Genomic DNA, 24,342 nt, shown 5'->3' on the forward strand with positions numbered 1-24,342 from the left:
TGCCGATGCTTCCCTTTAACCCCCGGTACACCGCGATCACGTTTGATCGCGGTGTACAAGGGGTTAACGTGTCGGGGGCGGTCCGTGACCGCCCCTGACACATTGTGCCGGGTGTCAGCTGTGATAATCAGCTGACACTTGGCCGCGATCAGCGGCGCTCACCACGTGGGCGCCGCTGATCGCTGGGACGTAATATTCCGTCCATGGTAATTAGGTCCAGGGTCACATGGACGGAATATTACGTCCATTGTAGGTAAGGGGTTAAAAGAGAAAACACAGTAATTTGACAATAAATGGCCTCACCCAACCACTAACCACGAGTGGAGAAAAAGTTTTTGTGTTATCATTCCTATTCTCTGAAAAAAGGCCAAGAAAGCAAAAGTTCTGCCGGGGTATGAAAACTTTTGAGCACAACTGTATATAGTGGTGTATAGCAGTATTGTATATGGCAGTACATTATATGACGTCTGTAGTAGTATAGTACAGTATATAGTGGTTTGTGTAGCAGTAACATATATCGCAGTACATTATAGCACAGTATGATATAGTACAGTATATAGTGGCTTGTATAGTATATGGTAGTACATTATAGTACAGTGTGTGACGGTATATGGTAGCACATTGTAGTATAAAATATGGAATTGTATATAGGGGTGTGTGCAAAACAGTATCGTACATGGCAGTACGTTATAGCACAGTGTACATTAGTATACAGTAGTATGTTGCAATATAACATGAAAATGCATTATAATGCAGTGTATGGTAGTATAACACTGGTGCATGTATAGCAGTATAGTATTTATCAGTACATTATAGTCAGTGCTATGTGATACATGGTAGAGCAACAGGAGTAGTAGAATAGTAGGTGATAAAAGACAGTGATGTATATAGCCGTACAGTATATGGCGGTACACTATAGTACATAGTGTATGGCATTACAATATATAGTGGGGGGTACAGCACGTATGACAACGCAATAAGTACAGTGAGTAGTACAGCCGTGTGTACAGCAGTATACTATATGGCAGTACATGATCACACATAGCATGACAGAATAGTATATAGTAGTGTGTACCGTACATCAGCGTGTAGTAGCACTGTATACAGCACTATGGACAGTAAATACAGTGGGTACGGAAAGTATTCAGACCCCTTTAAATTTTTCAATCTGTTTCATTGCAGCCATTTGGTAAATGCAAAATAGTAAATTTTTTTTTCTCGTTAATGTACACTCTGCACCCCATCTTGACTGAAAAAAAAACAGATATGGAGACTTTTTATTAACTTTCTGTACCCACTGTACAGCTGTGTATGCAGCAGTATGGACAGTATATACAGCCATGTGGACAGTATATGGAATCTATTACCAGATTTTTGATACCCTATCTCAGAGCAGCATAATGTAGGGGAAGAGACCCCGATTCCAGCGATGTGTTACATACTTTGCCGGTTGCTGCGGTTTTGATTGATAACCATATTCTCCAGATCTAGCAGTTCTCTAAATGCTGAGCTCTGTATAACCCCACCACCACCGATTGGCAGCTTTCGGTGTACAGCATGCAGCAGAAAGCTGCCAATCAGTGGTGGGGGCGAGGTTATAGAGCTCATGACTATGGAGGATTACCTGGCAGCAGGTTTACTAGTCCTCTATAGTGATAATCTACTGATAAAACTGTGATTTTATCACAACTACAGCAAGCTGCCCAATAAGTGACACATCGCTGGAATCAGGGTCTCCGTCTCTACGTTATGCAGCTCAGATTAGGTGAGAGATTCACTTTAATGTATTTGGAAGCTTTTAATTCTACAAAAATTTTAAAATAAAAACCCAATTCACCCACAATAACACGACACACGTTAAGAAAGAAATCTTTGAAAAATTTATTTAATTTAAATACATTACAAAATAAGTTTTCTTTCTGCCTTTTAATTTTTTTTTTAAAAACCTAGCAATGCAATTATGTCAGAAAAATCAATCAAGGATTATCCAAGCCACTAAGGGTTAAAGTGCTAGAATCGCCCCCCCCCCCTTCCCCTCACCGATAAAAATGTCCTAGAATTAGAGCAATTATGGGAACGTTTTTACCTCCCTCCCCCCTTTAATGGGCCACTAGCGGGCTCCACCGCCGGGCCAGGAGAAACCCAAACTAGAATTACAATGGTAGCCAAAGTCGAGACGATTTGGGACAATTCACACTATTGGACGGAAACCTGTTAGATTTCGTGGCCGAGAGCCGTCAGTCATGGGGACAGCCCTCAACACTCAGTGCGCGGGATTTTTGGCATCATACAATGCATCGTCCATAATAACAGATGACACCGGTATAGGAGCATTTCATACATACATTTCTAGGTAAAGACGCAGCAAGGTCTCATCGGTGGCCATAGTAGGACATATGGGCACTGCCGATGGTTGGGGAGATATCGGCCTCTCCTCTGACACCCCCTTCCCCAATGGTGGCAAGATCTCATGCACTCATGGGCCAGGATCATCATCTCAACATTTCCACCAAGTTCTGACTTTTAACAGGTTCCATCAATGGGAAAAGTAGGCCAACAATGCTCTTCCTTGTGAGATCCATCATTAGCCCTTTCGAGAAAGTTGACTTCTGTTGATGGGTCTCATATACGTTCATTCTCAATACGCTGCCTAGTCTGATCTGCCCCAGGACAGCCTGGCTAATTATAAAATTAGATCCGTCAGCAGCTGCTTGTTGACTGTTTCCAGGTAGCATATATATATTTTTTTTTAATCTATACTCTGCAAAGTGAAAAACAATAAAAAAGGGCTTAAAAAAAAAAAAACACAAAAAAACCCAGGCTTGATTTGATCTCTAGTCTGATAAACCCAGGACAAGTCAGGCTAACTATCATAAAATTAGATCCGTCAACAGCAGCTTGTTAACTGTTTCTAGGTAGCATATTCTTTTTTTTAATCTATACTCTGCAGAGTGAAAAACAAAATAAAAAAAGGGGCGTAAAAAGACATTAAAAAAAAAACAACTCAGACTTGACTTGATCTCTAGCCTGATCTACCCAGGACAAGTCAGGGTAATTATCATAAAATTAGATCCGTCAGCAGCTGCTTTTTAGACTGTTTCTAGGTAGAATATTCTTTATTATCTGTACTCAAGAGTGAAAAAAACAAACTAAAAAGGGGGCATAAAAAGACATAAAAAACCTCAGGCTTGATTTGATCTATAGTGTGAACTACCCAGGCAGTCTGGCTAATTATCAGAACATTAGATCAGTCAGCAGCTGCTTCTTGACTGTTTCAGGGTAGCATATTCTTTATTTTTTTGTCTATACTCAGCAGCGTGAAAAACAAAATAAAAAAAGGGCTTAAGAAGACATAAAAAAAAAAACCCAGTCTTGTCTTGATCTGTAGTCTGATAAAACCCAGGATAGTGTGGCTAATTATCATAAAATTAGATCCGTCAACAGCAGCTTTTTAACGGTTTCTAGGTAGCATATTCTTTGTTTTTGTAACTATACTCTGTAGAGTGAAAAATAAACTAAAAAATATCAATAAAAAGGGGCTTTAAAATACATAAACAACAGACTAGACCTCTGTCTAGACCTAGGACAGCATGGCTGATTATAAAATTAGATCTGTCAGCAGCTGCTTTTTGACTGTTTCCCGGGTAGCATATATATATATTTTTTTTGGTACTATACTCTGCAGAGTGAAAAACAAACTAAAAAAGAGGCATAGAAAGACAGAAAAAAATAAAACCTAGACTTGACTTGATCCCTAGAGCCAATGCTTAAAAATGACCATTCTTCCACATTGCGGTGCCACGTGAAGCTACATTATTTGGGAAAACGTCATGTTAACAATCACTTTAAAAAAAGGAATCTGTCAGAAGGATTTTACTAATACAGTAAAAATGATCCCAGTCCTGTAGTAATCTGATGAGGAATCCAGGTTCTAAGCCACATGCAAATTAGAACGGAAGTGCAATGGGGCATGGTGCGTCAGGTTCCCTTTAAGATCCCTTTTTTTATGGGTATATGCCATGTGTGATCGGTACGGATCCCATCCCTCTCTAAACAACGGATCTAGCGCGTCTCATGCAATTATTCAGTTGCCACATATCCTATTTACTGGTCATGGAGTGCTACACGGTATAATATCGGTATAAAATGTAGTAAAATATGGAAATATTGAATATACATAGAAACAACATATAGAAAGATAGGGTGGTGCTGCTGCGTCCTGGAAGCAGAGGTAGGTCGTGGATTACACGGTGACGCAGCGGACCACCCACACAAGCTGAACGTAAGCTGTACTGACCGAACCCCCCCAGCTACAGAAATACCCATCTATCATCTGCAATGGCCGATAGCTCGAGAAACAATGTGATCTATCAGGTCAATGGCGAGTTAAAGGGGTTGTGCAAAATTAGAAAAATGGGGTTCGATTTCATTTTTCCTGCCAAAGGTTGTATCTGATGTTGCAGCTGAGCCCAATTTCGTTTTCAGTGTTTATCAGATAACACTTTCTTCTTTCGCTTCCTTATATTGATCTTTTACTCTCAATTCACGGGTAAAGTCTATATTTCATGATGACAGATTTTCTCAATACTGAGAATAGGAGATGACAGTTGGTGCTCATAAAGTTCTATGGAGAGAAGAGGAAGGAGGAGCTAGAGAGAGCTCCATAGAACCTTGTGTGCACCAACTGTCATCTCCTATCTCAGTAATGGGAAAATCAGTTAAAACAGATGTTATGCATGAATTGAGAATTTTGAGAATGAAAAATAAGTCCAGGAGAAGAAAGCAGATTCCAATAATAAGATATATTACAAAGTTGCTTATTTTCCTGTGTGGGGGTAAAAAAAATTATTAAAATGACGATTATTATACGCTACGTAGATTTTTTAATTGCTCATTTGCTTCCTAACTTGCTAAATAGTCTTCACTAAACATTTTCTGCCACTTTGTTATTGCAGAGGTCTACCTCCTTTGCTAGTTGGCCGGCGGCTCTTCCGACCCGAGCGTTACAGCATGTATTTCTACGCAGCTGTCACGTTCTAATCGGGAGAGCCACTGGCCAGTCCGAGCGATGTTTTGTGGTTCGTTCTGGGACCGTGATGCACAGAACGGCGGCAGGTCTCTTAACCAGAACTCAACAGCCTCCCAGGTATATAAGAAACTGTTGAGTTTAAAGTCAGGAAAACTGCGTCCAGTCCGCTCACCACCGTCCATACTAGGATCACGTATCATGGACCTGTGAAATTGATCTTAGAGATAACATCAAAGCGGGAGGAGGTTGCATACAGATTTCCACAGTGTGGAGAGGGGAGAAAGTCTCAGAGAGCAGATAACACCGTTGAGGAAAAAAGCATATGCAGATGAAACAAGTGCTGTGCTGATACAAGAAAGCAAGTGAAGACAGCAGCACCCTGAGCTCATGTCTAGCCTACATTACTGGGAGAGACGCTCCCACAAGAGAAATATCTGAAACTCATATCAGTCTACAAACTGCATATCAGGGGTCTCAAAATGAATGAAGAATACAGACTGAACCACTAACGTGCTAGAATAATATCTTGCATGTCAAAGGTAACTATAACCATTAAGTCAATCAGACGGATTCATACTTGGATCACATTTCACAGACGTGTGAAATTGGTTTTAGAGATATCATCAAAGAAGGGGAGGAGGTTGTACACAGATCTCCAAGATGTGGAGAGGGGAAAAAGTGTCAAAGAGAGCAGAAGACACAGACTATAGACAAGAACTAAACCATATGCAGAGAAAACAAGTGTAGCTCTGGAGCTGTGCTGATACTGGAAAGCAAGAGAAGACAGCAGCATCCTGGATGCACAGAGAGCCCACATCCAGCCTATATTACTGGGAGAGACGCTCCCACAAGAAATATCTGAAACTCGGATCAGTCTACAATCTGTGTATCAGTAAGTCTCAAAAATGAATGAATAATACAGACTAACCACTAACATATGCAAAAATAAATTTCTTGCATGTTAAAAGGTAACCATAGCCATTAAGACTGAGCTGCAAAACCAAAAATAACCCACAGACAAACTACCATGTCTCTAAAGCAACCATTTACCAGGCACGTATGAATACCGGCCATACTGTTCCCAAAAACCTAGTCTGTCTGCAAAGTTTGAGGCATCTTATGAAACACTTTACCTAGTTGTCCAGATCTATAACTCCTATCCAGCCTCCATTACTGATAGCTGAAGCTCGTAGCCACTGACCCCTCTTCCGCCAGATGGACTTTCTGCTGTTGCATGTGAGCCGCATCACCAGACGCATACTGAAATGACCAGCCATAATCCTGATCTGCTTGGAGAAGCAATTCATCAGCCAAAGATGGAGATAACGGAACAGAAAACCCCGTTACCTCATATCATCTAGACCAGACGTGCGCTCTTATGTGACAAATGACAAATTATGTATATGAGGAATTATGTAACATATGAAAAAAAATCATGTTCCTGGTCCCCTAAAAAACAACTTTAATGACCTGATTATTAGTTAAAGGGGTTGTCCAGGGAAAGAAGTTACGTGGTTGACTTCAACCATAAATATAGTTCAGATTTCAAGCCCTTCTCGCTTTCCGTGTTCATTATGACACCCTAAACCCCCCAAAAAAACCTCTGTGTTGGTGACTGGTATTAAGGGGGCTGGTCAGCAGGCTCAGTTCATTTGCTAAGCCAGCCCCCTTCTCTAGCACATATTACCCACAGACAGAGTAATGGATATGGCTTAGCTAATGATATGAGCCTGTTTGTATCCAATGAAGGGGGCTGATAGTCAGGTTCCGTCCATTCACTAAGCCAGCCCGGTTCTCTAGCACGTGACCCTCAGACAGAGTAATGGGTATGGGTTAGCTAATGATATGAGACTGTTAGTACCCAATGAAGAGGGCTGGTCGTCAGGTTCCGTTCATTCGCTAAGCCAGCCCCCTTCTCTAGCACATGTGACCCTCAGACAGAGTAATAGGTATGGCTTAGCTAATGATATGAGCCTGATAGTACCCAATGAAGGGGGCTGGCTAACGTAAAGGGAGTGCCGAAACAAGACAAGGAAATGGAACTGCTGGAATGGCAACAGAGGGTCCGAGATTGGAACGGAGATGCTGATTTTATAATTAAAAAGGCATTAGAAGTTTCTTTGCATTTGTAAAACATAACCATGCACCCCCCACATCCCCGGACAGACCCTTTAATGTAAATTAAGAAAAAAAAAATCTAAAACATAGATATATAAAATCTGATGCACAACATGTACTGTCCACCATAGGTGCCTCCAAAATGGAATTCGTTTGCACTGGATAATACTGGAGGCTTTTATGGGGTGTAAAGCTGTTGAAGCCCCTTTTTCTAGGGGACAGAGGGGTAACTACATTTGTGCAGACTGTCAGACATGCCTGTACTACGCCGCACTCATCGGTCAGTAATCCTCAATCACACAAATGGCTTGTGGGTATGGAGAGGTAAAAGGTGAGAACACATTGCACAATCGCCACGGTCCAGCTCAGTCCACTTTTTTCCTGTCCTGTAAGAAGGCACTATATAGTAATAGTTCAAGTTTACTGATTTGCTCTTCACGGAAGCTTCCGAGCTGGTTATTCCAAATGATGCTGCATTTAAAGTGGATCTCTGTCGGATCAGCTGTCTACAAACTCCGGCAAAGTGAACCCCTAAAGTGCAGCTTTCAACCCATTCAACTCTGTAGACGTTGTGAGAAACAATCCCTCTAAATCTGTACAGAGAGCAAATATGGAAAAGCTGCGGAGAGACACAGTGAGATCGTGCTGCTGCTTTCTAGTAACGGTTTTATCTCGCCCTAGCGCTGGATTCACAGCTGCTCTGTTTAGTGCTACTGTATGATATGTGCTACAGAGAGAAACTTTCTACCCATTACTCCCAATATATACACGCACAACACCTTATTTTGAAAAGTCACCTGGAACGACAGCTACTCTGCAAATAAACGCCAACGAAACCTGAATTTTTTTTTTAGCTTTCGGGTTGGTGGGACAGAAATCGTTACAATCCAAATTATTCAACTCCGAGTGCAAATTAGGTTATTTAGAAAGATGTACTAACTTTCTGCCATTTGCAATAAACCAATGGAACAAGAGCAATGTAAACAACTAATATAACAAGTGGTTTACAACTTTTACTAACCACAGCAGGCTCTGAATTATTCAGCCACCTAGTACTTAGTAGAGCACCTCTGGCTGTTATAACCTGCTGCTAATGTGATGCATAGTAAAACAACAGCGTCCTATTTCTGCCACTTCCATGTAGTGCAACCAGTGTACTTTTATACTTGCAAACTCCGATTCCAGCAGTATTTCTAGGAGAAAAAAAAAAAATCACCGTTTGGAAGATTCTGGATTGGCCATAACCTAAGTGTTTGATGAGATATGAAGAAGGCGGGTGCAGCACCAAAACTTAGAGTATTAGTGACCTGGAGGCCATCGCCCAGGAGGACTGGGTGACGATTTCTCAGGATCGCTGGCAGAAGCTGGTGTCAGGCTATACTTCATGTCAATATCAGGTCATAACAGCCAGAGGGTTTCTACTGAGTAGACGCTCGTCATGAAGGGGGTGAATAATTCTGAGCCTACAGTAGTCCATTGAATTTCTGGAAATATTGTTCTTTTTTTGGTCAATTTATTGCAAACAGCAAAAAGGTTTGTAAATTTAGCTAAGAAAACTATTAATAAAAATTAATTGCAGCTGCACACACAAACGTCAAGAATGGGTGTAGACCAACCCAGCAAGTCACAGCAGCTGACGAAGCCCATTAAACTTAATAACCTCCTAGACAGGGGCTCATTTAAAGGCTGCGCAGGCGCTTCCTGTACAGTAGAGCGCAGCCAATAACATAAAATCACTAAATCTAAGGCGTCAGGAAACAACAGCTTGACATCCCTTGGGACACTACATTGCCCAGCATGCCTGCACAGCAGAGTAATTGTTTACAAGCCGCGGCTTTAAAATTAAAGCAATGATAATTGGCGCCATATTTTAACCCATTTTTCTCCGTCGTGTTCAGACGCAGCATCATTTAAGAATAACTCAGCCCCCACTTACACATTCAGGGTCTCCTAAGTGATTTTTTTCACTCCCCCACCCCCCTACACCCCATGGGGAAAAACAATAATACATCTTCTTGCCAGAAGGAAAATGAGTTCTCACCCGACAGTAAAAAATATAGATTTAAAATATATATTCCTATTTATATATGTATAATCCGGTCTTCTCCGCTGCTATAGGCCCCGGTCTCGGTTGAATGTTTCTAAGACTGTGACGTTGGTGTTTTCGAATGTCCATTGCTGTGACGGGGATTTGGGGTTGCAGATGTTCATGAATATTTTGTGGTCGGACCCGCTGGAGTCCATGCAGCTGTTGCTGATCGGATGGTAAATGGTCTTCTCCTAGGTGAAGGAAAAGTGCATTAGAAAATTTCGGTCTGGCACATATTGTACGTAGAGGATGCCGATACTGGAACAGCTTTCCTTAGATTTCTGCCTTGTACTGTTCCTCTCTTATTTATCCTGGACAAGTGTCCTGATAATGGCCAGATGGACCTATCTCAATTTGATATTAAAGTCAAGTGCGGTACCAAGGCCTGAAGGGGAGTCTGAAACTCTGTCATCTGTTTTGTTTTTTTTAAGCAACTCTTTGTGTGCTTCCCCAATGCTTAGTCAAGGGTGAAATGTTTCCCGAACGCTTCGTCAGGGGTGAAGCTTTTCACCAACGCTTCGTCAGGGATGAAACGTTTCACCAATGCTTCGTCAGGGGTGAAACGTTTCCCCAACGCTTCATCAGGGGTGAAACAATTTTCCCAACGCTTCGTCAGGGGTGAAACTTTTCCCCAATGCTTCGTCGGGGTGAACCGTTTCATCAATGCTTCGTCTGGGGTTAAACGTTTCATCCATGCTTCGTCAGGGGTGAAACAAAGCATTGGCGAAACGTGCATCGGATGTTTGGTGAGTGAGTTCATTATATGATACAGGTATTGAACCTCTCACAATTTATTTTTTTCCTGTGGGAATACTTACCTTTATTATTTATTCTTCTTTAGGCATTCATTTATGCCGCATGTTTATGCCTATTATGAGAATTACTGTACTTACCTCTGAGTGCTATATTTTCATTTGGAAGAATCTTATTAGAAACTCAAACTCTTCTACCTCAGAAATTACTTTTTAAAAGCACATATACATACATATATAGTAATTATGTATAGTGTCTGTGTTGCTCTGTCTTTTGCTAGCTGCAGAATGAATCATCTAAGAATCTGTCAGTGAGCTCGTTCTGATGGGAGAGTTTGTAGCCGTTTTATCAATCTTTTCCTGAGCTCCGCACAGATGATTTATGACCACATCAACGTTCAGATCACCTTTGATGTCGTCAGTAGTCATAAATCAGGAAAAAAAACGTAAACTCTCACTGATGGATTCTTGGTTAACTCATTGTGAAGCCACCAATGTGCAGGGAGAAAGAAAGCCTGTAAAAGCCAAACGCTGCAAAACTTTTAATGATAAGTAAATGCAACTAGGTAAAAAAAAAAATGTCTCCAAGGTGTCCATATTCTTCTGGGTGCCCCTTATGATCAGTGTCTTTGGAGGACCCAGAGGATGGTCCCAGAGGTCGGACCCCCACTGATCATAAAGTAAGGCAGTATTCCGCCACTTTATAGGACTTTAGTGTACCACCCGCAGGCACTCACCTGTGTATACTTCCACAGTTGGTTCCCTTTCATCCCATGGCAATCAAAGAGCGTGACCGGACTTGTGTGTGATATGGCATCTAAGCAAACCTTCTTCGTGTGCAGGGGGTCTCCAGGACGGATGTCCTCCCTCCATCCCAAGGTGAAGACCTGCAGGGCAGAACATTTCAGCGTCCTGATCACATGACGGTGGTGCGGACTCCCCGTGTGCGAGGGTTAATGAGTGTCGCGTGTACCTGCTGGCTGCTCCATGCTTCCTTACGTCCCTTGGTGCAGGTGTCCAGGCGCACCTCGGACCCCATAGCCCCGTGCTTGGTATCTACGCACAATCCAAACTTCTTGTTCCGGATCTGGACAGCAGAGGGCGACAGGTGGTCAGACAGGGAAACATAATACACTTTCTACACGCAGAAGAGGAGAATTAAAGGGCAACTCCAGATAAATCAATTAAACCACGGCTTATAAAGGTTTCTGCAGGTTAGTGAATCCTGACAGAGTGCAATGTTCACACCGCCACGATACACATGATAATGTCTCATCAGTGGGAGAAGAGAGAGTGTGCGCTTTTTTACCTCTCCCCAGGCAGCGGCGGGAGGTTCCACGGGAGGGTAGAATTTGGGCAAGTCCCAGGCCACCTTGTTCATGAACCACTTGAAATTCTGACAGTTTAGTTTGGCGCGTAACTCCTTCTGTGAAGCCACATCGCCCGGTGACAGATGCCTGTAATCCGGCCGCCTCTGGTAGATGAACTCCGCGTATTCGTCCATCCAAACTTCGGCCACTCTCTTTAAATTCTGCAAGAAGATGGAGAATAAATAAGATAAACGTTACAGGAAAAAAGGTAAAATCATTTGCAATTTATTGTGCACCCCGTGGTATTCATCTCCTGCAGAAGATCTCTGTAAATACACTGGAATAGAAGTTCACAGTCAGTCCAGCAGATGGCGCTCGTGTACAGATGGAGATCACTATTCACACAGGGCACAAAAGTCTGGAGGGCTCACAGCTGCCGCTTGGTCCTATAGCTTTAAATTGATCAGAAAAGCCGATTCCATCAATCAGAACCCCTTATGCTGTGTTCACACGTTGCGGCCATGGTGCATTTTTTTTTTCAATTCCAAAACAGTATATTTTTGCAACACGTAAAGCAAAAGAAAACTGCACCGAGGCTGCGACATGTGAACGAAGACTTTGCGGTTTGCCGATGTAGCGTATGTGGTCACTCCTGATCGCAGCATGGACTTAGGAACCCCTGAAGCTGGCTGGATCCAAAACAGCACTTGCAAGCTCCATAGATAACAGCTTGCAAGCAGCTAAATGACTGTAGAGGTGGCCGGTAACCTAGGCAATGAGTAGTAAACAAGGGGGTTGTATCAAGTTCTTAAAAATCCTCACAGATCTCAAAGATCCACTTTCCGTTCTATAGTTTATAGCTCATTGCCAAGGCAAGGAACGAGCGCCACTCGCAAGCTCCGTGCGTTAGCGACCTCTAAAAGTTATCCGAACTGCTGGCGATGACCGGCTTTAGTCCCCCCGACTCTTCACCAATGCTGCAGGGGTAAAACTACTTCTAGGAGCGCGCTCAGTTCAGACCTGAGCTGCTAATCAAAAAGAGCGCACCGCCACTGTCAATGCAGGAAGTCGGGGTCAGAGCAGCAGTGCGCTCCTTAAGACAGAAGATTATTACATGTCGTCAAGTGTTGTAATTAGGACATGAACCAGACTCCATTACGTCGGAGCTGGGGGGGGGTAAAGGAATCCTAGAAGCTGCTTTCTAGAAATAACTTGCTTCTAGAACTAAGGCTCCCGCATAGTGTTTTGAAGTGTCTGTCAAAAACGCTGCTGGAAAGAAGCCACTTCCTGAAAGTCGAAGCAGTGGTATTCATTTGTAGCAAAAGCCGCTCCGACTTTTAGGAAGTGCCTCTTTAGCAGCCCCATTTTGGAAGCCCGATACAGGTGGTCTGAGCGCTATGTGGGAGACCCCAGTCTAATAATAAAGGGTAAGTCGTTTCGAACCAGCATTGGGAAGGTTCCCCTTGACGGCTTTTTCCTGCCGGGTGCGCCCATCTGAATATGAAAAGGTCTATCAATAAAGCAAAATCGGAGTGGAGAGAAGCCGCCCAGGAGCCGATCTCTCTTCCTAAAACTATGCCGCCCCTTCCAGTGTCTGTACGAGTCCTCCTGAGATGACGTCTGTGACCGCCGCTGAAGTCACGTGGGATGAAACGACATTGCAGGAAACTGGGTTGTACAGAGACTGGGGGGATCAGGGAAGAGAACCAAGTAAGCGCCAAGGGAGGCGAATACTGCTGCAGGTCCACAACAATCGGGGCAGGAACCCAATTAGGATTATCGGCAGCATTGCCCTGAAAATCCGGTTCAATCAATATATATTATATAATAAGTGGCAAAATGTGTGAGCAGACAGGCTTTACCCTCGCTAAGCTGACGCCGGCGGGGACCTTGTATGGGACGTATTTTCGGTATATATGGCCGACTCGTGAGCACGGTGCATCTTCCATTCGACCCCCGCACATCCAAACCTATGGGGAAGAAAACACGGTTAATGACACGAAAACCTACGGGGAGCCGTACACCCAAGACAAACATAACATGCCTATTGGGACCTGTAAGTGGCGGTACACCCCATACAGTCACCATATTGGGACCCTACACATTACACCTCCAGGATCTCTCAAGACCTCCTATTCTACACCCATTAATATGGAGTCGGCCCCTCTGCAGGTATAACGGCCCCCGCTCTCCTGGGAAGGATCTCTACAAGATAGTGGAGATGCCTGGGAAGTTCTAGATTTCCCGTTGCACAACAAGCACAGTACTCCATCGCCACAATTCACAGGACGCAATATTCTTCCATTGCTATCATGCCACCAAGTCCGTAGAAATCTACTCCTACCACCCCAAGATCCTCTGCATTCTTCATTTTTTCGGGTTTCTCATGGGCAGTTTACAAGTTATTCATCCATTTGGCACTTCTTAGTGGTTCACCGGCACAGACAGCTGATTTTTCGGGAATATGGTCCTTATCAGAAGCACTGCATGCAGAGGACGTTGGGTCGTATGAATCAAGTTATAAATGTTGCCTTGGTGGCTGAGGAAGAAATAAGGACTTTAGGGAAAGAACATCATGTCATGTGAATTATGGTGCCCATTCATCCAGAAGAGCATTTGTGAGGTCAGACCCTGATGTTGGGGAGAGGCCACGCTCACAATCTCCTCCTAGATCATCCCAAAGGTGTTGGATGGGATTGAGGTCTGAGCTCAGTGCGGCCGGTCATGTTCTACCACCAAACTCCTCCAACATTGTCTTTACGGACCTTGTGCACTGGGCACAGTCATGGGTGACAGAAAGGGGCCTTTCCCAAACTGTTCCCTCAAAGCTGGATGCTGCTATGATTGTCCACAATGTCTTGTGCTGAAGTATTACCATTTCCCTTTACCAAAACAAAAGTCCCAAGTCCGACCCTTGAAACACAACGGCAAAGCGACTCGCCCATGAAACATCAGGTAGAGAAGTGTGATCCATCAGTGCACAGAATATGTTTCCTCTTCTCCAGAGTCCAGTGATGGCGGCTTTACACCACTCCATCTGATGCTTAGCATTGTGCTTGGTGATGTAAGGCTGCATTCAGCTGCTCAGCCATGAAGCTCCCGGTGGGGGCGCAGTGTTTGTGCTGATGTTAATACCAGAGGAGGTCTCAACTCTGCAGTTATGGAGACAGTAAAGCACTGGTGATTTTCCCTCTGCTCCTCAGGACTCAGTGACCCCGCTCTGTAACATTACGGGGTCTCCACTTTGTGGCCGAGTTGCTGCGGTTCCTTCCACCTTTCATTAATATCACTGACAGGTGATGGGGGAAGATTTAGGAGGAAGAAATGTCATTATCGGACTTGTTACACCTGTGGCTCCAATTACAGGACTGTGCTGGTATTTGTGAGCTCTGCACCAAAAGATGTTCTGTCACTTGTTAGTAAAGGCAGATAGAATGGTGGGGGGCTGGATTTTATACACAGGGGGGCAAAAAGCCAGTTTTATACAATGGGGACGAGGGACTAGATGTTATACGCCAGATGGGACCGGAGGTAATACACCAGGGGTTGGAGAGGATGTTATACAACGGGGGGGGGGGGGCAAGATGTTATACACCTGGGGGGCGAGGGGCCGGATGTTATACACAGGGGGCCAGATGTTATACACCTGGGGGACGAGGGGCCGGATGTTATACACCTGGGGGACGAGGGGCCGGATGTTATACACCTGGGAGGCGAGGGGCCGGATGTTATACACTTGGGAGAACTGTGGCCGGATGTTATACACCTGGGAGAGCGAGAGGCCAGATGTTATACACCTGGGAGAGCGAGGGGCCGGATGTTATACACCTGGGAGAGCGAGGGGCCGGATGTTATACACCTGGGAGAGCGAGGGGCCGGATGTTATACACCTGGGAGAGCGAGGGGCCGGATGTTATACACCTGGGAGAGCGAGGGGCCGGATGTTATACACCTGGGAGAGCGAGGGGCCGGATGTTATACACCTGGGAGAGCGAGGGGCCGGATGTTATACACCTGGGAGAGCGAGGGGCCGGATGTTATACACCTGGGAGAGCGAGGGGCCGGATGTTATACACCTGGGAGAGCGAGGGGCCGGATGTTATACACCTGGGAGAGCGAGGGGCCGGATGTTATACACCCGGGAGAGCGAGGGGCCGGATGTTATACACCCGGGAGAGCGAGGGGCCGGATGTTATACACCCGGGAGAGCGAGGGGCCGGATGTTATACACCCGGGAGAGCGAGGGGCCAGATGTTATACACCCGGGAGAGCGAGGGGCTGGATGTTATACATAGGGGACAAGGGGCTGGATGTTATACACCTGGGGGACGAGGGGCCGGATGTTATACACCTGGGAGGCGAGGTGCCGGATGTTATACACTTGGGAGAGCGAGGGGCTGGATGTTATACACCTGGGGGGCGAGGGGCCGGATGTTATACACCTGGGGGGCGAGGGGCCGGATGTTATACACCTGGGAGAGCGAGGGGCTGGATGTTATACACCTGGGAGAGTGAGGGGCCGGATGTTATACACCCGGGAGAGCGAGGGGCTGGATGTTATACATAGGGGACAAGGGGCTGGATGTTATACATAGGGGACAAGGGGCTGGATGTTATACACCTGGGGGGCAAGGGGCCGGATGTTATACACCTGGGAGACAAGGTGCTGGATGTTATACATAGGGGGCAAGGGGCCGGATGTTATACACCTGGGGGACGAGGGGCTGGATGTTATACATAGGGGACAAAGGGCCTGATGTTATACACCTGGGGGGGCGAGGGGCCGGATGTAATACACCTGGGGGGCGAGGGGCCGGATGTTATACACCTGGGAGAGCGAGGGGCCGGATGTTATACACCTGGGAGAGCGAGGGGCCGGATGTTATACATAGGGGACGAGGGGCCGGATGTTATACACCTGGGGGGCTGGATGTTATACACCTGGGAGAGCGAGGGGCCGGATGTTATACACCCGGGAGAGCGAGGGGCTGGATGTTATACATAGGGGACAAGGGGCTGGATGTTGTACACCCGGGAGAGCGAGGGGCTGGATGTTATACATAGGGGACAAGGGGCTGGATGTTATACACCTGGGAGACGAGGGGCTGGATGTTATACACCTGGGGGACGAGGGGCTGGATGTTATACACCTGGGGGACGAGGGGCTGGATGTTATACATAGGGGACAAAGGGCCTGATGTTATACACCTGGGGGGGCGAAGGGCCGGATGTAATACACCTGGGGGGCGAGGGGCCGGATGTTATACACCTGGGAGAGCGAGGGGCCGGATGTTATACACCTGGAAGAGCAAGGGGCCGGATGTTATACACCTGGGAGAGCAAGGGGCCGGATGTTATACATAGGGGGCAAGGGGCCGGATGTTATACACCTGGGGGACGAGGGGCTGGATGTTATACATAGGGGACGAGGGGCCGGATGTAATACACCTGGGGGTGAGGGGACGGATGTTATATACCTGGGAGAGTGAGGGGCCGGATGATATACACCTGGGAGAGCGAGGGGCCAGATGTTATACACCTGGGAGAGCGAGGGGCCCGATGTTATACACCTGGGAGAGCGAGGGGCTGGATGTTATACATAGGGGGCGAGGGGCCGGATGTTATACACGAGGAGGGGGGGTGAGGGGCCAGATGTTATACATGGGGGGGCTGGATGTTATGCATCGGGTACGAAGGGCCGGATGTTATACACCTGGGGGGTCAGAGGCTGGAATGAAGAACCTGAATTCTGTGATTAAGCCATGCCCCCAATACCTTTCTCCACACAGCGTATATACTGTGTGTACGAGAACCTATTGGTAATATTAGACCCCGTTTTGCAGGAGACGTGACTCGGGGTCTTGCCTTCATTGTTTCTCTCAGCAGTAGTTGTGCCGGCCTTTCTTACCTCGCTGCAGCCATTTATCGCAGGCACCGGCTGCCGTTCATCTCACATTTAACATTCTCAATCTTGATATTCTGAGCAATGCAATGAGCTCAGCATGAAAATAAATAGGCTTAGTTCCCCCCATCGCCTCTCTATCCTTCACTTCCCAGATTCTTTCCGCCCCCTCCCAGCCCTTTGTGCCTGCGATTTCAGCTCCGTTATTAATCTATCAGCTCCAGATGACTGCACCACTTTATCTTAATTTCGGGACAATAAACGGAGCTGTTTCTCGGAGACTTGTTCCTGCCCCGTCAAAGGGGCTCGCGGCGGGTGACTAATTGCAAGGGGCGCGGGCTGAAACTTTCTCTGGTATCTGGGCGCGTGGCGGCAGTATTATTCTTCGTACAGGTGCCGGCCTCGGCACAGAGAGGAGGCAAATGTTCGCCCCAAACTGACCTTGAAGGAAATTTCATACTGTTCTCCTCCCCAAATCTCCAATCCTGGGTCGTATCCTCCGAGCTCCCAGAACCATTTTCTGTCCACGGCAAATAATCCACCGGCCATGACGGGAGACCTGCAATGAGACGAGAGGTAATGGAGACAACACAGGCACCAGCCGCAGACAGGACTTCATTTGTATTACGACCGACGTCTGGAGGATTCTCGGATTCTGCTCCATGGTCTTAACCATTAATCCCGCTGCTCTGGGGCAGCTTACAGCAGATGTGTGCGGCTACGGGTTACTGAGCCAGGAGGCCGCAAGACGGGGGGCATCGTCTATACTTATGATGCCAAGACTCATCCACAGGCAGCTGCTCACGAGAAATTCTGCATAAGAAAACAATAAGGGGGGAACATTTGTCTCTGCGTGAGACGCAAGCCTGATAATGTCTGCCGGTTTAGGAGGGATGTGTTGGCTCTGATGTACGAGCAATGCAGCATTTATTGTCAACCACCATCCATTTATACATGAGACCCTATGTGACCAGGTTGGGGATGCGACTCTCTACTTCGGGCAATGCTGCGGTTAACGGGGACCCTTCATATACCGAAATGCCATAGGAAAATTTTAAGTGAGCCACACCAGCTATGACGGGCCCCACACATCTCTAAGACAAATCACACAGCGTGCAGACAGGCATAGGTCGAGACTTGCTGTGATTACTTAAATAGTGCAGGGATGCCTGACTTGCTGTGACTATTAGGGAGAGGGGACCTGGCTGTGATGGAGGGATTAGCACTGCAAGTCTGACTTCTCAGGAAGGGTGCTAAGATGCACTGCTCTGGTCAATAACGATGAGGGTAGAGATCTTTCGTGACTACTCGGAAGAGGGGAGGAGTCTGGTGACTACTCGAAGAGGGGAGGAGTCTGATGACTATTGGGAAGAGGAAAGGAGGACTGCCGTGACTACAAGGAAGAGGGAAGGTGGACTGCTGTGACTGCAGGGAAGAGGGGAGAAGGACTGCTGTGACTACTGGGAAGAGGGCTGCTATGATTACTGGGAAGAGGGGAGGAGGACTGCTGTGACTGCTGGGAAGAGCGCTGCTATGATTAATGGGAAGAGAGGAGGACTGCTGTGACTACTGGGAAGAGGGCTGCTGTGATTACTGGGAAGAGGGGGAGGAGTGCGGAGACTATTGGGAAGAGGGGAGGAGCAATGCTCTGATTAAAGGAAAGAGGGGAGAAGGACTGCTGTGATTACTTAGGAGAGGGGAAGAGGGCTGCTAAGATTACTGGGAAGAGGGGAAGAGGGCTGCTAAGATTACTGGGAAGAGGGGAGGAGGACTGCTGTGACTGCTGGGAAGAGGGCTGCTAAGATTACTGCGAAGAAGGGAGGAGGACTGCTGTGACTACTGGGAAGAGGGCTGCTGTGATTACTGGGAAGAGGGGGAGGAGTGCGGAGACTATTGGGAAGAGGGGAGGAGCAATGCTCTAATTACAGGAAAGAGGGGAGAAGGACTGCTGTGATTACTTAGGAGAAAGGAAGGGGACTGCTGTGACTACTGGAAAAAGAGGAGAACTGTTGTGACTACTGGGAATATAAGTGCTGTGACTACTAGGAAGAGGGTAGGAAGACTAATGTAACTACTGAGAAGAGGGAAAGCGGAGTGCTGTGACTACTGGGAAGAGGAGAGACAGACTGCTGTGACTACTGGGAAAGGGGACTCCTGTGACCACTGGGAAAAGGGGAGGAGAATGCATGTGACTATGGGGAAGAGGGAAGGAGACTACTGGGAAGAGAAGGGATGTGACTAGTTGGAAGAGGAGAGGAGGAGTTCTGTGACTACTGGGTAGAGGGGAGAGCTGCTGTGACTACTAGGCAAATATGAGATTTTGCTCTTTATAGGGCTAGTACCTTATTCTAATGGGACAGCATATGAGTTAAATATTCAACGACCGCCAGTAGGGTTTGGCCTGGAGGTAGAGGGGGGCATGCAGGTACCTGCGACTATATCAGCTGGATGTATATCTGAGGACGCTAATTCAGCTAAAATGTATTACGGAGCAGGGAACCCGCCTGTCCCTGCACTGCAATCATACATGAGCTGCCGGCCAATTAGAGGCCAGCAGCGGACGTCGGCGTGTCTGACTGGGGGCCATGACGGCACTGCCAAACTCAGCTGCTGACACCCTTGCCGGCTATAGAAGGGGACCCTGAATGGCGTGGGAGCGTGCAGGAAGGGGAGTAGTATCGCTTGTTTTTGAAGCATTACAAAACAGGGCACATTATACCAGGATGGGGGACATATATACCAGGATACGGGACATATATAGGAGGATGGGGGTATATATATGGTGGGGCACATATATATGAGGAAGGGGCACAATATACCAAGATGGGGGACAAATATATAAGGATAAGGGACATACATACCTGGCTGGTTGGGGCACACATATATATACATTATAATATATATATATATATATATATATATATATATATATATATATATATACACACACACACACACACACACACACACACACACACAAGGATGGGTCCCATTATAACAGGATGGGATACTCTCTTGTTAGATATCTAATAAGCGAGGACGGTGTGTAATAAAGAACAGGGCGCGATATACCGTAATATTCGATATGTAAGGGACGGGGCTGTACATAACGAGAGGGCACGGTGTAATAAGGAACGGCACTATATATAATGAGAAGAGACTATGTATATATATATATATATATATATATATATATTTATAAATATATATATATATTTATAGCTTGGTTGCCATAAAAGGAGGGGGCCCAAATACATTTCTTGCACAGGGGTCCCAAGCTGTTAGTGTCCGCCCCTGATAAGATAGGAGTTAACTGGCTCCTATGTATCATTTCTGCTTCCTTTATTTAAGATCACTCTCGGTATAGTTCTCGGATCTCATCCCAATGCTCATGAGTCAGACGAATGCGTCATGAGACGTGTACTGCGATTCCAGCATGATGTGGTGGTATATACCCACATACTAACATCTCAGAAGGCAACCAAATAGTCAGTGCTTTAAGTGAAGAACTCTTTCAATCAAGCCGCAAAGAACAGAACGTCGGTAAGTGCCGGTGTCGCTATATTCCCCGTCTATATTTCACTCCATCACGCTGTGTCAGGAAACAAAGGCCATGCTAATCAGGTAATTAGTCATAAAGCAACCGCCAGCACTTGTCAGCGCGCGGAAAGTGAGATAAAGACATCAACAGCGGCTGCAGAGCGCAGGGCCGACAATCGCAGACACAGGGGAAAGCAGACATTTATGCAGGTCTACCTTTTTTTTTTTTAAATAACCTTAAAGGGATATTCCTATCCCAATATATAGTAGGTGTAATAATAATAATATTAGCAACTAACTCCAATTAGAAATGTAGCATTGTTCCTCTGATTTGCTATGTCTCTTTTCTCATGTGCAGGGCACTGCAAGACATAATGCTGCAAGCCACTAACTAAAACCTGTGTCATGCTAAATGCAGCAAAAGATCCTGGACTACAGCACGATAGGCAAAGAAAGGCGGGGACAAGATGCCCAATGTGTTTCGCCACACACTGTGGCCTCCTCAGGGCCCGCATTTTGGTCTTCTGCTTTGACGAGGGATAACTATTTTTTTTATCCTTCAACAATTCATTGTACTATATAATATAGTATATAATATTCTGAAACATGGATTTTTGTGATAAACTCACCGTAAAATCCTTTTCTCCGAGACGCTCATTGGGGGACACAGATACTGTGGGTGTATGCTTCTTCCGCTAGTAGGCTGACAATAAGTGGAAAAAAAGAGGTTAGCTCCTCCTCCGCAGTATACACCCTCGCCCCTATTGCGGGCGGAACTCAGTTTGGTGCCAATGCAGTAGGAGGACAACAAAATCAGCCTTAATACAGGTACAAAATGTCCATAAAAGGACCACCCTTATATGAGATAAATAAATGCGTATTTAATTAAACAAAAACAGAACCAACTGGCTAATAGGGTGGGTGCTGTGTCCCCCAATGAGTGTCTCGGAGAAAAGGATTTTCCGATGAGTTATCACAAAAATCCATGTTTCTCCTTCACCTCATTGGGGGACACAGATACTGTGGGACGTCCTAAAGCAGTCCCTGGGTGGGAGATTGACTCACCGATCCAAGCTACATGCACCTCTTGTTTAAAGGTGTGCCACTGCTGCTTGGAGAATCCTTCTACCCAGGCTCGAATCCGCCGAGGCCTGAATATAACTATTATAATGTCTGGCAAATGTGTGCAGGCTGGACCAGGTTGCTGCTTTGCAAACCTGTTCCGCCGAAGCCTGATGCCGAAGAGCCCAAGAGGCGCCCACTGCCCGAGTAGAGTGCGCTCTGATCCCTGCTGGGATCGGCGTGCCTCTAATGCGGTAGGACTCCTGAATAGTCAAACGAATCCATCTGGCTATGGACGAATTTGAGGCAGCGAGTCCCTTCCTGCGTCCTTCAGGGAGCACGAACAGTGTGTCCGTCTGAGGTAAGGGCGCCGTCCACGACACGTACCTCCGGTGGGCTCTTACCAGGTCTAACGTGTGAAGAGCCTTTTCCATACGGTGCATCGGTGCTGGACCAAATGAAGGCAAGACAACATCCTCATTAATGTGAAATGAGGACACGACTTTCGGCAGAAAAGGAGGGGCTGGTCCGAGCACCACCTTATCCTTATGGAAAGTGAGGAACGGAGCTCGGCAGGATAGGGCCGCCAGCTCTGAAACCCGCCTGATAGAAGTGATGGCCACTAGGAACACCACTTTCCAGGAAAGGTACTTCAAGGAGATATCCTGAAGCGGTTCAAATGGAGCTTCCTGCAGAACACTTAGGACCAGGTTAAGGTCCCAGGCGTCCATAGGCGCCTTATAGGGAGGTACCAAGTGGGAGACTCCCTGGATGAAAGTCTTCACCTGCAAATTGGTAGAAATTCTGCGCTGGAACAGGACGGATAAGGCCGATATTTGTCTCCTGAGGGAACTTGGGGCCAAGCCCGAGTCTAGGCCCGACTGGAGAAAAGCCAAGATGTTGGGGATCGAGAATCTCAGCGGAGAAACACAGCGGCCTCGACATCAAGCAAAGAACACCTTCCAGGTGTGGTGGTAAATTCATACTGAAGTCGGCTTCCGGGCGCTAACCATTGTAGCGACCACCTTGCTCCCGAACCCTGCCAGGGTTAGAATCCAAGATTCAACGGCCATGCCGTCAAACACAGGGCCCCTGAGTTCGGGTGGCAGATCGGCCCTTGAGAAAGTAGATCTGGGCGCTCTGGCAGTCGCCAAGGAACGTTGGCGAGCAGCTGCATTAGATCTGCGTACCACGCTCGACGGGCCCGTCTGGGGCCAGCAGAATCGCCGGAACCCTTTCCGACCTGATCTTTTTGATAACTCTCGGAAGTAGTGGCAGCGGGGGAAATAGATATGGGAGGCGGAACCAACGCTTGCGGGTCCCTGGCCCGAGCAACATATGTGGGTACCTTGGCGTTCACCCTGGAAGCCATCAGGTCCACATCCGGAGTTCCCACAGTTGACAAATATGCTGGAAGACCTCAGAATGTAGTGACCACTCTCCGGACGCAAGACCCCGCCGGCTGAGAAAGTCTGCCGCCCAGTTCTCCACACCCGGGATGAGGACTGCTGAAATCACTGAGTGGTTTGCTTCGGCACACTGAAGAACGTGCCCCACCTCGCGCATAGTTGCTCTGCTGCGGGTGCACCCTTGATTTATGTAAGCCACCACCGCGGCGTTGTCCGATTAAATTCGGACAGGGCGGCCTGCTAAGAAGTGATGAAACTGCTGCAGAGCCAGCCAAATCGCTCGTATCTCCAATAAGTTGATTGGGAGACGTGCCTCCTGTGGCAACCACTGTCGCTGGGTTGTATGGTGGCATAACACCGCTCCCCAGCAGAGGAGACTGGCGACGGTTGTTACCACCAACCAATGGTCTGGGGGGGAAGGGTTTCCCCTGGGTCAGAGAGGAACTGGTTATCCGCCATCCGAGCGACTTCCTGACTTGAGAGGACAGTCGGCACCGCGTGAAAGGATTCTTATCCCAGGCTGCCAAGAGGGCGTACTGCAGGGGGCGAAAATGGAACTGGGCGAACGGTACCGCTCCCATTGCTGCCACCATTTTCCCCAGAATCCTCATCCCGAAATGAATGGTATGAGGGACTGGTTGGCTAAGAGTCCGGACTCCCTGCCGGAGAGCTAGGGCTTTTTCCTGAGGGAGAATTACCAACCCTCGGCAAGTGTCGAAGATCATTCCTAAGAAGGAGATCCTCTGAGCTGGCACAAGGGATGACTTCTTCGCATTGACCAGTCACCCTAAGCGGGCAAGAGTATCTAGCGTGATGCTGACATTTTTCCTCACATGCCCGTATTAAAGGGCCTATGACCAATAGGTCGTCCACGTAAGGCAAGACAACTATGCCTCAACAATGCAGTATGGCCATGACAACTGCCATAACCTTTGTGAACACTCTGGGAGCCGTGGCTAACCCGAAAGGAAGCGCCACGAACTGACAATGTCGACCGTTGATGGAGAAACGCAGTAACCTTTGATGAGGAGGAAAAATGGGACTATGCAGATATGCGTCCTGGATGTCGATTGAGGCCAAGTATTCTCCCTGCTCCATGGCCGATATGACTGAACGGAAAGACTCCACCCG

General features: G+C 46.9%; 1 protein-coding gene across 2 annotated transcripts in view; it reads right to left on the reverse strand.

The window, feature by feature from the left end:
- Positions 1-1,857: 1,857 nt before the first annotated feature.
- Positions 1,858-24,342, reverse strand: part of GALNT10 (polypeptide N-acetylgalactosaminyltransferase 10) — a 155,915-nt gene continuing 133,430 nt past the window's right edge. For both annotated transcript variants that reach the window (XM_073567900.1, XM_073567901.1), the window contains exons 7-12: positions 17,642-17,759; positions 13,161-13,268; positions 11,298-11,519; positions 10,962-11,075; positions 10,726-10,875; positions 1,858-9,427 (exon numbers count right to left, since the gene is read on the reverse strand). In XM_073567900.1, coding sequence (XP_073424001.1) covers positions 9,260-9,427; positions 10,726-10,875; positions 10,962-11,075; positions 11,298-11,519; positions 13,161-13,268; positions 17,642-17,759 — 880 coding nt within the window. In that variant the 3' untranslated portion in view covers positions 1,858-9,259. The remainder of the gene's footprint in view (positions 9,428-10,725; positions 10,876-10,961; positions 11,076-11,297; positions 11,520-13,160; positions 13,269-17,641; positions 17,760-24,342) is intronic.

The sequence above is a fragment of the Dendrobates tinctorius genome, unplaced genomic scaffold (assembly GCF_039654945.1).
Source record: "Dendrobates tinctorius isolate UK_male_01 unplaced genomic scaffold, ASM3965494v1 ptg000020l, whole genome shotgun sequence".
In the NCBI taxonomy this organism is placed as follows: domain Eukaryota; kingdom Metazoa; phylum Chordata; class Amphibia; order Anura; family Dendrobatidae; genus Dendrobates; species Dendrobates tinctorius.